Raw genomic sequence first — 17,693 nt, forward strand, 5'->3', positions numbered from 1 at the left:
CTTCTTACTAATCTGTGAATTTGTATACTTAAAGTATTTAATAAAATATTTTTATAGTTATTCCTTTAAAATACAAACTTAAATAATGCTAAAAAGAAATAAAATTACATCTAAAGTAAGATATTTGATGTTGTTTAATCAAAATTTGTTTATCTGCTAAAAGCGTTGTCTATTCTTTCTCATAGGCTCCTAAAGATCTAGAGCACAAATCTTCCACCTTAGTGTAAAAAGGTTATTCTAAACATCTTGCTAATGATTAGAAATAAAATTACTGCCCAACAATCACTACCCCCAAATTTTTTAAATGCTTTTTGACATTAAGAGAATCAATAGGGTTTTTTCTACTATGTTGGTGAAGGCACAACACTACAGGGCTTTCCCATTGCTTTTTAATGAAGGCATGACGCATGCATGGTGGGCCGTTATTAAATAGATGCTGGCTAACGCCATCTTTCGCAGTCCGAGGAAAAATAGGGTGGGGTGGCGGAGTGGTTAGCACTTTCGCCTCGCAGCAAGAGGAGCTGGGCTCGATCCCAGCTTGTGGCACTAGGTGAAAACTCGGAACAACTCCTTCTGCGTTGAGTTTGCAAGTTCTCTCCCCACTGGTTTAAGGGGTTTCCCTCCCCCCGAGTTCTTCGGTTTCCCCTTCCATACAAACTTGTCTAGGTTAACGGTAATAGTTAGTGTAGGGAGCTGTTGGCTCGATCTCGTGGCATGCCACCACCCTCCTACGCATTGTAACCCGGCCATCTGAATTAAGGGCTTCAAAAGTCCCATGATGACTTAGGCCTAAGGTGGTGCCTTGGGTATTAGCCTAGCTGATTATTTATTTATTTATCTCCCTCATTAGTTCTGATAGCTTATTTTGTTTAGCAAATAAACAGTCAATTATGGCATTCTTTCCTTAAATTATGCATTTTAATCAAAATTAAATTATTTTTAATGGTACTATTTTGGTGTTGATGACATCATTTTCCAGCACATTGGTAAATAATTTTGTCATTAAACATGGCCATTAAATTGTTTATAAAAATTTAATGGTTTTTACACCGTTTTAGAGTTGTTTATATTTTTTAACTCCAACCAAAACTGGGTGAATATTAATGTTAAAATTTTTTAAATGCTTTAACTTCGGAAACAAATTGCTGGCATGTCAGTTTCATAATTCAAATTTATATAAAAACACATAACAAAAAGTGATTTATTAACAAACAAAAATAATTTATAAACTACTAGTCATATTCCTTAAGAGTTTGTTCAATCTAAAAACCTCTAGATTTCATTAGGTTCGTGGTGGTTGTGGAATTCCAAGTCCTACAGGAGGTGCATTCATACCTCCAGAAACTGCTGCGCTAGGACCTAGTAATATCTGTAAAAACAGTCAACTGTTCAAAAAATTGTACTGGCATATCACATTGCATAAATGAAAAAAGTTTCATAATATAAAGGCGTTTAAATAATTCAGTTTTTACCATTCCCATCAAAACATTCAAACTGACACAATCTAGTATAAATGTAAGCAATAAAGAACCTTGCTCTAAATGAGGGGTTGGGGCATGGGGCATTCAAAATTTTTTTTCAATTTGCAAATACAATGAATTTTTACTTGGTTTGGTTTTTTTTTAAATTCAGAGATGCATTTTTTTGTGGTTTTTTCTCCTGGATTGGACGTTTTTTCAAACATTTAAGGATTTGTATTTTTTGCCACTTAGATTCGTTAAATTTTTCCTGGATTGGTGCATTTTTCCATAATCCAGCAATACAAAATCATGGATTATTGACTTTTCAGAGAGTGTACAAGATTTTTCTGAATGACTGACCCCTCATCTCTAAATGTCTCCCCTAATTCTTTGTGGCTCAAACTTTTCAGTAATGGTAGCAAGAAACATCATCCCAACAAACAAAATCTGAATTTCTGTGCTGATTATATCTTAAAGAGAATATAAATAAACATGAGGAAGTATTTGTTTGCCACTAAGAGGTCAATATTGGCCTTGTCTCCTATGACTTATGACTATTTCCGCATTGCTTAGTGGTTTTTTAGTTGAGGTAATTCAAAATTATATAAGTTTCCTGTGAATAACAAGTTTGAGGCTATATTCCCTTAAAGTCCTCATACATTTGCCAAAATTGATGAAACAAATTCCTGTTTTAAGTAAAATGTATCTTCCTTAAAGATAATATAACCTCAGGTATTTGGTGTCGAACACTAACGTTTGCAGCTCTGGCCGCTCTTTTCTTTGGCTTTAAAAATGTTTGGCACTACAGGGAAATTTGAAAAATTAAAGGGAGACTTCCCTAAAGATTGCTTTGCAGGTTATATTCCCTTTAATAAATTAATAATAAATAAATCCCCCCCCCCCATTTATTGGTCTTTAACTGGATCCATGGTGGTGCTTAATGTTATTGCTATAGTCATATTTAGAAATATTTACTTGGCGTTGCTGCTGTTTCTGCATTTCATCCATCTGTAATCTTTCCATTTCAAAAACTATGGGAGCGATAAGCAAAGCGGATGATGAAAAGAAGACCCACAATGCTGCACGGCTCAATCCATAAAGCGATACTACTCCTGTTTTTGAAGATGAAACTAAACTAGTGACTCCACTTCTCAAAGTCTCCGGAAACATCTCTGTTAAGCCAATCAGTCTTTCCATTATAGTTTCATCGAGTTCCTTAAAGAAATGTTGTAAGTATTGATTAGTATTCCCAACCAAAAAAAGAAAAGATTCACAATTAAGAAAATGAGGTGGCATTCTCTTTATGTAGTCAGTTTCCATAATGCTATGTGGTGACACCTTGTATCAAGATGTTAAACAATTTGTAACTCTAGCTTTAATGTAGCTAAACAAATGACTTCAGTAATCTCCGATAATGAGTTTGTTCTACCTTTCAAACCAAACCTAAATTTATCAAAATCACATGGACATGTTGCCAACTTGGCCTAGGCATTAATTCATGTCTTTCGTAGATCCCGGAAAAGAAACAAGTTGATGTAATTATCAAACAAAGAAATTGGGAATGGTTCCTACATATGTTTATTATTTACGGTCTATTTCACCAATGAAAGTGGTAGGGAAAGATGCCTCCATCAGATGGTCCAGTCAAAGTTTATTGAAATTTAAAACACACTAAACTCTTACTTCGTAAAATAACGAATTATTGGAACTTAACATAAAATTGCTATCATAATCGCTTGCTTCATTTCTAAAGGTAAATATTTAAGATAGAAAACCTAAGTACATATTTATTACTTGCTATCAAACTATAATCTGTCGGCAAATTTCACAACTAATAGTAGGAATTGAGGTTTCCTGTTTCAAAACTTTGAATTAAAATTTAAACAATCATTCTGTGATCCATTTTCATTCAATAGTCATTAGCAAAGACATGTTCAGGAATTTCAGGTCAACAGAGAATTTCGGTGGAACTATATCCTGTTTTCATGATTCCCAGATTTTCTTAATCTTAACGGATAGAGATTGCCTGTGGTAGAATTGTAGTAAGATTCTCCTCAAAAGGCAAAACCTTACTGCTTGCCTTCCTTTCAGTAGAGAACACGTCAAAACTGCTTAATACATCATTAAGCAAAGTTAATAATTAACTTATGTGTGAGAGCAGCGGATAAAATGCATTCAATCCTTCTTAATTTAAGCATATAACCTTAACAAAAAAACGTACTTTTTCACAAATCTTCCTGAATACAGAGATTAAAATTCTTATATTTGATGTGTACTGTCAAAAAATCTATTAAACCTATCCAAAATAGGTTCCCTAATATTATCTCTCCGGTGACGATAGACTTCAATTACTCAACATACCCCGGTTAATAATGATGAACAACCATTTCATAAACCAGTGATTTCTTTACCTCCTGCACAGTTCATAAAGAGGTCAAATAATTGTGCGTACTAAAATGGCATTTTTCATATTGCACCATTGCCACATGCAAACTAAAAAAAGGTACATCAGCACGATGCATTCTGATAACTAAGTGACTCAAAGCAGCCATTAGAAAAAGAAGAAAAACTATGGAAAGATGCACCCTTTTCAAGCAAAAAAGAAAATGGGTTGCCTAGGGCTATTGAAACACTAATCACGTCCCTGTGTTGAGAACAGAACTTAAATAAATTTACATCATCATCATCATCATCACTTTCCGTTCCTATGGGTGGTAGTTCAACCAGGGATTGTTTAATATTACTGCTACTGGGTGAGGCTTCTCTGCTCTCTGGAGTGCTCATTGCTTCAACTCCACTGTCACCTTCTTCTGACGGCATACCTTCGGGAGAAAAATTACATAAATATATAACTATTCAGAAGTTAAAGATTAAAATAATTATTCTACCAAGTTCCAATAACTTTAAAAAGAAATAGGTGTTAGAATGTTAATAGTTTCAAAGTTCTAAACCCTAGGCTAAAAGAGAGGCCTTGTGGATTCACTCATGCTTTCAATGAGTCCAACGACTTTCGAAAGTTTCGATATCTCTAGTTTGCCTATTTAGTCTTTGCTTTAAGCATAGACAATTATGGACTTGTAAAACAAGAATAATTTGGCAACACTGTAACAGTGCTTCCAATCTAATAATTTTATTTTGCCCCGGTTATTTGACAATTTGGTTCACCGTTGAAACTTAGATAGGTAGCGGCTAAAGCACTCTGATCTTAGACTTTACGCCGATGATCTCAAACTTTTTAATGTAATCAAATCCTATTTGGATGTTATCTCGCTTCAACACGATCTTGGGGTCCTGGTCACTCAATAATGGTCTTAATTTTAATAAATCGAAATCTGTAATACTGTCCATTGGGATATCTAACCACGACGTTTAACTTAGTCTCCCTACACCATACTTCCTGTTTAATGTTTAGCATCCTGCAGTGGAATGTCTGTGGAGTTCGCGCCCGGCTACCAGACATTATCGACCTTCTTGGAGACTTTCACTCATCCTTTATCACGTTTCAAGAAACTTTCCTCTCCCCAGCGGTGTCCATTAACCTCCACTTTGGATATCATGAGGTTTTCCGCGCCGACCGAGTCATTCTCCCCCCAGGGACCAGAGGAGGTGTCGCAACTCTGGTTGCCAAGTCTCTTCCGGAGAATAGGGTTGGTCTGGATCAATGCAAATAAAACATCGTACACAAATTTTCGCTCACATTATCACCACTTTCGGTACAGTATAAACGTGCGAAAAACCACTTTAAGGGAAAAAAGCCAACAAATAGTATTATAGGTTCTTAAAAATGAGAAATATACGAAAATAAATGTTCAGTCAAAATTTAAATTATAAATGGAAGCTTTTAACAAAATTACGTCGATTCACCACGACAACCCAACGAAGCATGTACAAGTCAATCCAAATACGAAAATTGTATTTATTATAAACTATCAATACTTTCAATAAAAATTAAACAACAAAAATAACCAATAGAAAAATATAAAAGAATATTCAACCAAGAAACAAGTTAATCCAAATACTTTGAAATCAGGAATAAATAAAGCCAATTAGCCTTTTCAGTTTACATAGAGCTACGTAGTGGCAAATGCAAGAAGCTCATAAGCTGCTGGATTTTCGTCTGCTAAGCAGACGCTTAATTGAAAAATTGTCTGCTTAGCAGACGAAAATCCAGCAGTTAATGAGCTACTGGCATTTGCCACTACGTAGCTCTATGTAAACTGAAAAGGCTAATTACCGAAAGTTGAAAAAATTATGTTAAAGAAAAAACGAAAAACACCTTGCCGTTAGCAATACATGGCTTACAACGTACAATAAATGACCGTAGACGGAATAGTTAGGGCTCTTTATAAATAAAAACAAACAAACCCAATTGATGAACTACATTAAACATCTTAATACGTCAAGAAATCGTTTAAAATAAATTACGCAGTAGTGACGACCCATTTAAAAACCAGACCAAATAAGAGCCCGATGTATACAATTCGAAATTTTCTTCATAAATGAACTATTACGCTTGAAACATAAATACGGTAAACACATAATAGATAAAAATATATGACTTAAAAAAACAAGAAATGACCAAATCGAACAAAGGGAAATTCAAAACAAGTTGGCAAGCCAAAATATATCTCTCCTCGGAAGAATTGTCCCTAGCGGTATTAATTTCTCGAGATGATTCTTCAAGATAGATCTCCGCAATTCAGAGTTATTTCCTAAAAACGTAATCCAGGTTCAATAACGCCCGGTATAAAATTTCAATTATAATTAAAATAATTGAGACGAAACAACCGAGTATAATTTATTCAGAATATTATAAATTAAGTAGTTACAACAGTGAGTTAGACGTACTAAAACAATGCACAATTGAATTTAACCCTATTTACGGTACAGGTTTATCAGTTGAATATAATACGAAGCAAATTTTAATGAAAGAAATATCTACAGAGGGTATTTGTATTTTTCTCGCTTACGAAATACTTGCCGCATCTTTAATGCTCATTTTATTTCAAATTAAACATCTTAATCAGTCGAATAAATAAATTACGAAGTAATGACGACCCAGTTTCAAACCAGACCAACATATGTGTAAGCGCACGATGTATACAACTCGATAAAAATATACGACTGAAAAAACGAAATAAAATACAAATAAGACGAAAGATTTAAAATTAAAAAAAACTGATCCTAATAAAACGTGAAAATACCCTCCACGTCACGCACATTCGAAGTACGCATAAGTAACGTTATACTATATCCAGTTTAAAATATTAGAGTATCAAAATATAAAAGTAACGAATAGAAAAATACACAATAACAACCCAATCCATCAGACTTCAGAAACCAAACTCATGGAAAAATATTATAACGCATTCAAGCAATCAGACTTCAGAATCAAAATAATTCATAGAAATATATTATAACGCAGTCAAGCAATAAATTAGTTCAAATACTTAGAAATCAAGCAATAGAAAATATAATATCAAGAAGCGCAACACCTTACCATTCACAAATACGATTTTTCACGTTACTATCACGTTACTATAATGAAACCGGATAAGCTTTTGGCATGACTTACGCTCTTAAAGGTTCCTCTAAGACTGGACGATTTTGCGGGAAAAAGTAAATAAACTAAAAAAATAGTAGATACAAATATAAGACAGAAAAAAACAAAAAAGAACGTAATCTCGATCAGTTAAAAAACACAACAAAAAATCATATCCGAAAAAATAAACATACTGACAATTAAAGAGTTTAACAATGTCATTGAATAATATATTACAGATTTATAACACAACGTAAAAGGAAACAATAGGTGAAAACTATTCGCTAGTTTTGGAGTAATTTTTTAGGAAATAGCGAGCAACTTCAAAATACAGTTTGGCTTTTATACTATGGAAGAAGTTGGTAGTTTGGGGTAAAAGGTGTACTCTTTTCGTCCCAAAGCGAGCTAATAATTTTGGCCTAATAACACAGCGGCACCGAATCAAAAACACAGCGGCAACGAATCAAAGTCCTAAAACCGCGCTCCCGGTTCAATTCCCGACGAAATAAAAACAAGTTCACAAAAATAAAAAAAACAAAGTTCAATAAAAAATATCGACAGATATTGTATTAATCCGTTTAGTAAAAAACCCCGCCTTATCATAATGGTTCCTTTACTTTAACATTTTCCCTAAGGAAGTCAATGATCACGATCAACTTTTACATTAAAATACTTAATTATTTAATAAAATATAAGATTAATATAATTTATAAATATTTAATTAAATATAAGATTAATACAATTTATTAATATTTAATTAAATATAAGATTAATATAATTTATAAATATTTCATTAAATATAAGATTAATATAATTTATAAATATTTCATTAAATATAAGATTAATATAATTTATAAATATTTAAAATGATGTAGAATAAATTATAGTACCTAACGTTATAACTTTGTAAAGGATATTCGCCAAAGCTGTTTTTTAACGCTCACCGTCACACGGTGGTTTTGCCAACCCTACGAGAAACTGCGAACGCAGAAATTTCGAGACATTGCGTACGCAATGATTAAAGGGAATATAACCTCAGGTATTTGGTGTGGAACACCAACGTTTGCGGCTCTGACCGCTCTTGCCTTTGGCTTTAGAAATGTTTGGCGCCCCTGTACCGGGAAATTTGAAAAATTGAAGGGGTCTTCCGTAAAGATTGCTTTGCAGGTTATATTCCCTTTAACCATTGCACGGAAAATGCGAACGCGTTCGCAGCCTGGACAGACAGACAGACCCAGAGACAGACACGGTGATTGTAATACCCTTCCAGGGTACAAAGTACCCTCGGAGAGGTAACAACTCGTTATCTCGTTCGATAAATAAATTAATTAAAAATAAATCAAACGAAAGTATCGTAAAACCCCACTTTTGCTCAAACCAGTGAAGTACGCGATAATTAATAAAATACATTAACGAAAACTTGAGTTTATATTAATTCATATTTTTTATTAATTTATATTAAATAGGACAATATGATTAAACAAAAAACACAAGAAGCAATGGCTCACGTTTCGATTCCCGAGTCCTGACCCGCAGAATATTTATTATTAAAAATAAAATAAATTGTCTTTAATTTTCCATAAACGTTTTCATTAAAAGTTTCCTTAAATATCCTCTAAACGTTTTTTTATTACAAAAACGATAAAAAATGAAAATCATAAATGTTAACTACATTATAGAAATATTTGACATTAATAAGTTCATAATAGCGTTAATATAACTTTACCTAGTCAGTGGTTCTGTGGTAAAGTATTCTCTTGCCACGCAGAACGGCCCGGGTTCGAAACCTGGGCGGCACATTCGTTTTTAATCGACAGAGAAGACGCTACATTAGAATATCTTCGATTCAATAATTGAAATGGAACACGAAATATCGTTCTATTTCATTAAAAACTGAAATTTAATACTTTGTTAATTTGCAATAAATGCTTCCGCTAAAGCTGAAGGTCTAATTTTCGATAAAGCGTAATAAGTGTCGGTGGTTCTTTGTTAAAACGTCCGCCTGTTATACTGGAGGGCTCGGGTTCGAATTCCACCCGATGCGATCGCAAATTGAACCTATTTGCACGTTGAGACGCGTTTATCGTAACCCTCAGCACTCGGGCCGTCCCAAAAGTTAATAAGAAGAAGTTAGAGAGAAAACACCCATACATACAACACACCTAACACCCACAACCACCATAACACGAACTCAACATTCACACATTACGCATAAACATTACAATAACAAAATTTCCAATGAAACGGAGTTGAAACCGTCACGACACACAAAAATACACACACATACACACATACACACACACACACACTCACTCACACATACACACACACACAGAGAGACAGACACGATGATTGTATAACGCCTCGGAGAGGTAAAAACGTATTTAGCGAAGTTGGTAAATTACCAATAAACGGTGCGTTACACTATGCGAAAAACAGGTCTCACAACATTGTTAATTGCAATTAAAAGTGTGAGGTTTAATTTATTTTTAATATTCAAGTACACTCTGTTTAAAAGTCTTCGACGGGTGAAATTTTTGCCCTCTTTTTAATTCTGCTAGAAAACTATAACAGATAGTTTGATGAAACCAATTGCAAATATTATTTATTTTCCAATATCTTTCGTTATTTATTGGTTTCGTCCGCCAAAAATTAATACTTTGGCGGGAACCGTCAAAACTAATTTTTGACATTTTTTAAAATATTGGTTCTACGTCACTGACTCGCGCGTTTTTGAATTCACAATGGTCGGTTCATATTTAGAAAGTGGAAAAATTATCCACTTATTAAACAGAGTGTACGTGAAGTAGTATATATTAGATTACTTATCGTATTAAAATTTCATTTAATTCTATTAATTTATTCCACAAGTTTTTTTTAAATGTTACTTTTTACTATACATTTTGCATCTATTGGGAATCAAAATAATATTCTTAATTTTTTACTTCTATAATTTTACTTATGGTATTATATTCATTTTCAATAAATGGGAAAAATAATATTCGCTGTTGAACCAAGGTGTATTCAAAATACATTGAGTAGTTTAAAAATGCTGAAACGGCCACATACTAAAATGATAGAATAGACGCTTCAATAAATCGTCCTCCAAGAAAATCGCCAAGAAGTAATATTTCCGAGAGCCAGGACCTGCAAGTCACTGTTTATATAAATAATGGAAATTTTTCACCTTTACGGCATCAACAACCATTCCCTTTTAACCAGGTAGCTTTTTTGACATATTAAGGCTTGGCAAAACCAAGGACAGTAGATACAGGGATGAGAAAGTGTATTGGCGGCCTCTGTTGGAATATATCACCTAAAACGACCTAAACGCAAGATGAGTTAGTTGTAAACAAGAAAAAATGGCGGTCACCTAATTTTAGCGGTTCTTAACGAGGCTTAAGTGTTCAAAACCAATGGGAATTTTATTATTTACGCTCGTAGTTTTATTTTTAATTTAACATCAAAATGGTAAAAACTAACTACAATAATACTGCCCATGGTGAACCACGTCTTAACAATAGCCGCGGTTTGTTTACATCTAACTCCCCGTGAATATGAAGACGTTTAAAATTGAAATTTTTTCCCTGCTTTCTCGTCCCTGTCTATACTGTCCTTGGCAAAACCACGACGTTCTTTTTACAGGTGAAAAGTACAAGCACTATATAAAGTTTATTTATTTTATAAACAATATAACTTGTTGGTCCTGGCTCTCAGAAATATTACTTCTTGGCGATTTCCTTGGAGGATGTTTTATTTAAGCACCTATTACATACATTTTCATCAATTTAAAATAAAATTAATATAGTATTCTTAATTTTTTTACTTATGGTACTTCATCTTTTTTCTTATGGTATAACATAAATTTTTAAAACACGCGCTAATAGTTGTTGAGCTTTTGTGAAGTTTAAATATAATCGGTGGTAGACTGTATGCTCAAAACGCCACATGCGCCAGAGGGAAATTGAAATTGGTAAAGTATGTCTTTGTATGATCTTGGCAAATTAGGTTTGTCCGAACGGGAATGATGACAAAGGCGGGAACTTATTTATCTGTGATTCTTTCTTGGTGTTCAAATTTTAATAGATTTTAGAAGGACATTAATTTCTTTTTGTAAGTTCATTTTGTAAGTTTGTTTATTATTAGAGATGTCAAAACAGTACTAAAACGTCTATGAAGTTTTCTGGAGTGCTAATTTCCGAAAATGTCAAGATTGACTACTTGTTGTGCTGTAAAGTGGGCAATTTTACCGTCTTTTAATGTAAATAATATGCTTAACTTGGTAATGTTAATAGTTCAAATGTGTTCTTTTTCTCCATGGTTTGGGAAAAGCTTGGGCTGCTACCTAAACAGCTCTAAAGCCACGGTCGCACCATATCTTTTAGACAGTTTCATTGAGAGTTTATCTTCAAAACAGCATTCATACTTACTTAAACCAAAAATAAATAGACATTTATTTTTGCTTAAACTGGATTTTAAGTTATAGTGTGACTGTGCCTTGAGACAATCTGTGTAGGACTAGAAATTCAAGTGAAGAGAAGCACATTGTGAAAAACTAAATGAAAAGAGACTTAAAACGGTTTTAAAATTCACAATTTATTTATTTAAAAATCCAACGTTTCGGAGGAACTCTTCCTCCTTCTTCAGACTTGCAAAATCCCTGAAGAAGGAGGAAGAGTTCCTCCGAAGCGTTGGATTTTTAAATAAATAAATTGTGAATTTTAAAACCGTTTTAAGTCTCTTTTCAACTAGAAATTCAATTAGTAATAGAGGCTAATGTGCTTCTTTAGCTCCCATTTAAAGGTTTTCACCAGCCTCATAAATTCGCTTCCACTCCCAAACCTATAGGTGAATGGAGGAAATAATGAAACCACTTTGATATTGGCTGTCTAAGTGAGCATGTTTATCGCCTATGGTACGTGGTGGAATCCTTAAAAGGGAATATAACCTTTATATACCTTTATGGAAGACAACAACAAAAGGCAGTAAAATAAATGGGGGTGGAATTTCTCTCAGTTGCTGGCCCTTTAAAACTGGATGCAATCTAGGGAGAGAATACCCGATGGGTTGATATTTAAGTATGCTTAGTGGCCGTCTTATACCTGTTGCTGAGAAACAAATCTTTGTGGTAGACGTAAGTCACCAACCCTCGTGGAGCTCTTGGGGTCATCTAAGCTCACTGACCGTTATATTTAAACATGCTCGTTTAACTAGATACTTAGCACCAACTTTGAACTTGTTAAATTAACGCAAATTATTAATTGTTAATCATCATAGATGTGAAAAAGTAGAATTGAGCTCAGTGAATATTGAAGTCGAGAAGCAATGAGAATTTCAGCCATGCCATCACAAAACGTTCCCCTTTTTTCCTAACCTCAACTTCTATAAACCTTCCGAAGCCGTTGGAATTTACTTTACAGTCTATTTCAGTGATTACCTCCTTAACAAATGATTAAGCAGGGCAGAAAATGTTAAAAGCCAAAGTGGAATGACCCTCCTGAAAAAAGTGTTTCCTAGTGTCCTTGAAATGATGTAAAAATAGTTCCTTATAATAATGCTTTTATTACTCATTTATTTTTCAAATCAAATGAACCCAGAATAGCTTAAATGGCCTAATTGAGTTTCAGACGCTGGGACAAGATGGCGCATTGTCTCCTTTTGAATAGTAATAATTGTGATCAAAGTTCATAGTTGTGATTGAATACTTTAAAAACATTACAGTAAACCAACAGATATTAATTTATCTTTAAAGATTTTTTTTATTAATAATCCTTCTATACTGCCCAAAAATTGGTTAAGTAAACTCAAAATCAGCTAAGAAAACCCAAAGTCATAACGTAAATCACTGTTTGAAAAATATGAAAGTAGCAACTTTTGAGATTTTTCATAGTAAAACGTTGTCTACTGAAATAAATAATGAAATTACAAACTAATATGAGTGTAGTCTTAAAGATCTGTTTGTAAGTACCTTACCTTGATGTCACCAATACGGTTGGGAGGGGACTAATACTGGTTGGGAAGGGCTTAGTGGTGGTAAGGTGTAGTTTATAAACTAAGAGGATGAGTGGTGAAGTTAGAGGAAAGATTGCTCCACACAGTAAGATTATTAACCTTTGGAATGTTTAAATATCCATTGGATCCTCAGATTGAAAGCAAGTCTTTGGACTTGTTTTTTAAATCGTTAGCTTTCTGCCTTTGCAAGTGAAAATCTCAGTAGTAAACCTAGCCTGTTTCTACAACAATCACCTGGGGGCCATAGTGTATAGTTTCCTTTTATTAATAAAAAGAGTATACTTATATAGCACTTCAAGAGTAGTTATGTATTAGAGGTTAAGTTAAGCCTATCTTATGCTCACAGGGACAAGGTTCATTACAAGTAACAAAATCGGCAAATCATTCAACAGGAATTATTTACAAAACTGGAATTGTGATTCAAAAGAGATATTCAAAGTAAAATGTCTTTAATATTTCAATTTTTTTTTGTTATAGGGCAGAGCAGAGCAGTCATTTGCTTAGCAAGTTTTACTTACTAGAATGAAAACTGAGGAATTGCAGTATAAGAAATTAAAAGAGCTTAAAAAGGAACAAAAGGGATCATCTCATGTCAGTCGTGGAGCAGTATCGAAACCTACAGCCAGAAAATCTTTTCCTTCTAATCTTAAGATCAAACCTGCATTTATATCTGAAAAACACAAAAAACGTGACAATTTCCAACATCCGAGTGTTTCTAATGAAGTTGACATTACAATTGCAAATATAGATTCTGATCCCAATGTTTCAACCGGAAAGCAATTCATTGAACAGCAAAGTGCGATTGCGCTAGCTGAACCAAGCCCTGAAATAGCATTTAGTGGGAATAGCAGTTCACAAACACAGAGTTTACAGAAAGATATTGCAAAGGTCTTAAGCGAAGGTACTGATGTTGCATTAACTAGCTCCGATTGTTTGACCACAAAGTTAGATAGTTGTAACATTATGAGTTTAAGTACAAACAATCCAGTTGGAACAAAATCACCTAAAACTGAAGATCCTGATATCAGTATTGTAGAAGCGAAATCTTCCTTGGAAGAAAAATCTCTTGTAAATGAAAAAGAATCTCGGAAATCAGAGGATGTAGATGAAGATTTAAATAGCAAAGTTTGGAAAAACATTGCTCAAGACTTGGAGGACATATCATCTGATGATTTTGATAGTTGCATGGGCAGTACAATAGACAATGACATCCTTGATGAAGATTTGACAAAAGAAGATGAAGCACTAGCTGTTAAATCATTGATTTTGGACCTCGAGGATGAAGAACCCTCGGACTGGGAAGATAGAGAGCCTTTAGAAGGTGAAATGATAGATAGTGATTTGGCCCATATTAATTCTGCACGTGTTGGAACAATTGAAAATCCAAATGAGGTGTGTGTTCTTCTCTCATCTGATGATGAAGGTGCTGCTAGTAGCTCCAAAAAGAAAACAGTCTCTGGTAAGAAATTGAGATAGTAATATTTCTTATTTAAGCTCTTTTCTCCTAAATATTGTAAACTACAGTGGTCTTAGTGCTTTTTATTTTTTTTGGCCCGCGCCTGGTAGACCTTGTCACGTAGATAGCGTGGGTATTTTTTTTTTACCACAAATGAATATTTAATTTTTTTTATTTAATTGGTTAGGTTAGGTAAGGTTTTTCCAATTTTGGGTGAAGCTTTCTAATTTTTTTGGCTTGCGTCTGGTAGACCTGGTCACGTAGATAGCGTGGGTATTTATTTTTTTGAAGATTTAATTTTTTAATTTAATTTAAAAGTTTTTTATATTTTTGGGAATTTTTACTGTTTGTTTGATTTAATTCTTTTTGTTGTGTGTTTGCTGACACCACTGTTTTGGTAGCCCACACAAAGTGTGAGTCCCATTAATTGTTGATGTAGTTTTGGTTTTTTAGAGGGCGCCACAGAAACTTCTATTGGGTACTACGAATAAAGGCTTTTCTTTATTATTATTATTATTATTATTATTGAGTGGGGTGGCAAGCCAAGCACTACGACCTAAGGTCCATTGTGCATCCCCAAACTGGGTGACTTAATTAAGTCCTATTGCTGACACAAAGTTTAAAATCTGCCCGGCTGTGATGTTAGAGACGTCATAAGTCTCCAACCCGTGCATACCCAAATGCTCAAACCTCTGGGCTGCATAGTAATCGCAGCTACAGAGTACATGTGAGGCAGTTTCCTCCACAGCTAGACAAGCTCTACAAATCGGGTCATCACTGACCCCAATAAGAGTTAAATGTCTGTTTAGATGGCAGTGGCCTGTGAGTAGGCCAATAACAATCCTAATACTAGCCCTAGAGAGTGAGAGTAAACTCTTTGGCCTGCCTTTGACCCTCAATCTCAGACCATTGTCTGAGATGACGATCTGACATAAACTTGGAGATCAAGCCGCGTACAAGTCCCCGGGAGATGGGGAGAGCAGGTTCCGGCCCAATGAACCCAGCCCTCGCACCTTCCTTGGCCAAGGCGTCAGCCCTTTCGTTCCCAAGATGCCCCTTATGCCCAGGCACCCAACAAAGTTGAACTTTATTGTGTAACCCAAGAGCACAGAGGAGATCTAAGCAGCTAAAAACCAGTTTAGAAAGAATACTATACTGGCTGAGAGCTCTAAGGGCGGCCTGGCTATCCGAATAAATCTGGATAACCTTCCCATGATACCCCTGATGTAGAAAGTAAGCAACACAGGAGCAAATGGCAAATATTTCCGCCTGGAATACACTAGTGTGTATCCCAAGGCTTTCATAAAAGCCAATATTATTAGTAAGGCAGTACATCCCCGAACCAGTGCCATAGTGGACCTTAGACCCATCAGTGAACCAGACGATCTCTCCTCTGGTACCGAGGGTCAAGTTATTCCACTCCGCACGGCTAGGGAAGTTGACCTCAAAAGGTTTATTAGAGTGAAATTTAGTAACTATCATATCAGAACCCATTGTAAAAATATCTGATTGGAATTATCCCGATAGAGCTTAGTGTGGCTGTGCTCCCAATTATTAGCCTTCCACCAGCCATTTTGGTTAAGCCTATAGGCACCTAAAAAGGCAGCTTCCTCAATAAAAAGGTGTAGAGGAAGCTTATTCAGGAGAATTTCCTGAGAAGCGCTTGGGGCTGTTCTCATGGCTCCTGTAATGCCGACACAAGCTAGCCTTTTAGTGCAGTTCATTTAGACATGAAGTTTGCATTAAATGTAGTAGTAGGTTTGTCTTTTTTATGTTCTTAGGTCCCAGTAGTATATACTCAATTTTGCAACTTCGAAATCCCTGTGCTAACTCTGGGGTACGCTAAAAACCACGAGTTTTTCAGACTTTTGTCTAATATTGTCTGAGATACAGCTCTTCAAAAATAGGCAATTTTTGCCATAATTTTGGTTTTTAAACTATCATCTATGTGTCGAGCCAAATGTTGCCATAACGATGTTCCTACGACCCTTATAATAGCAAATGATTTGTAGGAAATTTAATTAGCTTTCATTGAAGCACAAGTACTTTCCTGTAGGCCTACTAGTTCTCGAGAACATGATCAAATAGTTAAATTACTGTTTACCGCTAAATTAAAGAAAGTGTCGGCCCTAGTGTAGTTGCGTTCTGGCTCAATAGGTGTCGCCTGAAATTTTTGCCAAAAAGGTTTTTGTAGAATATCTTGGATCAAAATACAAGGACTTAATGTTCAAAACGATTTATATTCATTAAAAGATTCATTTACAGACTTATGAAAAATGCTTTAGTAATAAAATACACTATTTAATAAGAAAAAGTGGGATTATAAAAACTACATGACTAGCAGGTATAAAGTCTCTTTCGCAGCTTCCGAGAGAGCTATTTATTCAGATTCCATAGACGATAATGCGACTATGCTCTGTTTTACACTTCTCCATATCATTGGATTTCCTCCAATGGTTAACACAAATCCAGTAACTGATTTTCTGTCGTCTAAATCAGAAGCCCCCGTTGCATCCGAATTCATTTGTACGCTTGTAATGCAGTCCATAGCTTTCAGTATCACACACATATTTTAGTACATTTTCAACATAGCCATAGTGCTTTATACTTGGATTGTTCGCAAATCGAGCTAATGTGGACACAACATAAGCTATGTCTGGTCGAGTGCGATGTGCAATGTATTGTAAACTACCAATCATCTTTCTATAAAGTGATGGTTCAGTATCATCTTCTACAATGCAGGGATTTTTATTCTTTGATAACATAGTTCCTTTAGTTAATGGTACATCTTGCTTCTTTGATTCTTCTGGAACTATAAATTGTTGTTTCAACATGCTTATGTATTTTCGTTGGTGTATTTTTAAACCATGGTTATTAAAATCGAATTCTACTCCTAAAAAATACTTGACACCACCTAGGTCAACAACTTGAAATTCTTTCTCAATTAGACCAGTTATTTTCTTCATTAGTAGTTGATCTTTTGTTAATAAGATTATGTCATCCACATAAACTAAAATCAGGGCTGAAATCCCATAGCGGTACACGCAATTACACCCCTGAAGCTTTACGAGACCCATCTCTTGTAATCTTTTATCTAGTTCAGTATGCCAACTCCTTCCACTCTGTTTCAAGCCATATAGTGCCTTTTTGAGTTTCCAGATAAATTGTTCCTTTCCATTTACGCAATAACCTTTTGGCTGTGCAAGATATACTTCCTCTTCCA

The 17,693-nt window shown here is 34.6% G+C and overlaps 2 protein-coding genes across 6 annotated transcripts in view; one reads left to right on the forward strand and one right to left on the reverse strand.

Annotated features, from left to right (window-relative positions):
* Positions 1–1,187: 1,187 nt before the first annotated feature.
* mge (translocase of outer mitochondrial membrane 22 homolog mge) lies at positions 1,188–4,513 on the reverse strand. The gene is made up of 4 exons (XM_090155492.1): positions 4,349–4,513; positions 4,137–4,282; positions 2,436–2,675; positions 1,188–1,369 (listed from the first exon to the last, which is right to left on the reverse strand). The coding sequence occupies exons 2-4, from the start codon at positions 4,278–4,280 to the stop codon at positions 1,283–1,285; spliced, it is 471 nt and encodes a 156-aa protein (XP_090011618.1). The 5' UTR covers positions 4,281–4,282; positions 4,349–4,513; the 3' UTR covers positions 1,188–1,282.
* Positions 4,514–10,846: 6,333 nt separating this feature from the next.
* LOC149933543 (uncharacterized) overlaps positions 10,847–17,693 on the forward strand; it is a 28,515-nt gene continuing 21,668 nt past the window's right edge. For 3 of the 5 annotated variants that reach the window (XM_090155298.1, XM_090155302.1, XM_090155303.1), the window contains exons 1-2: positions 10,847–10,975; positions 13,492–14,473. In XM_090155298.1, coding sequence (XP_090011424.1) covers positions 13,537–14,473 — 937 coding nt within the window. In that variant the 5' untranslated portion in view covers positions 10,847–10,975; positions 13,492–13,536. Of the gene's footprint in view, positions 10,976–11,020; positions 11,116–11,140; positions 11,264–13,491; positions 14,474–17,693 lie in introns of those variants that run through there. The other 2 variants (XM_090155300.1, XM_090155299.1) reach the window with 2 other exon arrangements.

This window comes from Leiobunum rupestre, chromosome 8 (assembly GCF_980474605.1).
Source record: "Leiobunum rupestre chromosome 8, qqLeiRupe1.1.hap1, whole genome shotgun sequence".
NCBI classification, from domain to species: domain Eukaryota; kingdom Metazoa; phylum Arthropoda; class Arachnida; order Opiliones; family Sclerosomatidae; genus Leiobunum; species Leiobunum rupestre.

Bases quoted from the DNA above. Each gene is read 5' to 3' on its own strand.
- mge (XM_090155492.1), bottom strand. From the start codon at position 4,280: ATGCCGTCAGAAGAAGGTGACAGTGGAGTTGAAGCAATGAGCACTCCA. The intron at 2,676-4,136 runs GTAAATTTATTT...CATTTCTTTAAG, and splicing joins GTGATGATGATGATGATGAT to GAACTCGATGAAACTATAAT. The intron at 1,370-2,435 runs GTAAATATTTCT...CTGTTTTTACAG, and splicing joins AGAAACAGCAGCAACGCCAA to ATATTACTAGGTCCTAGCGC.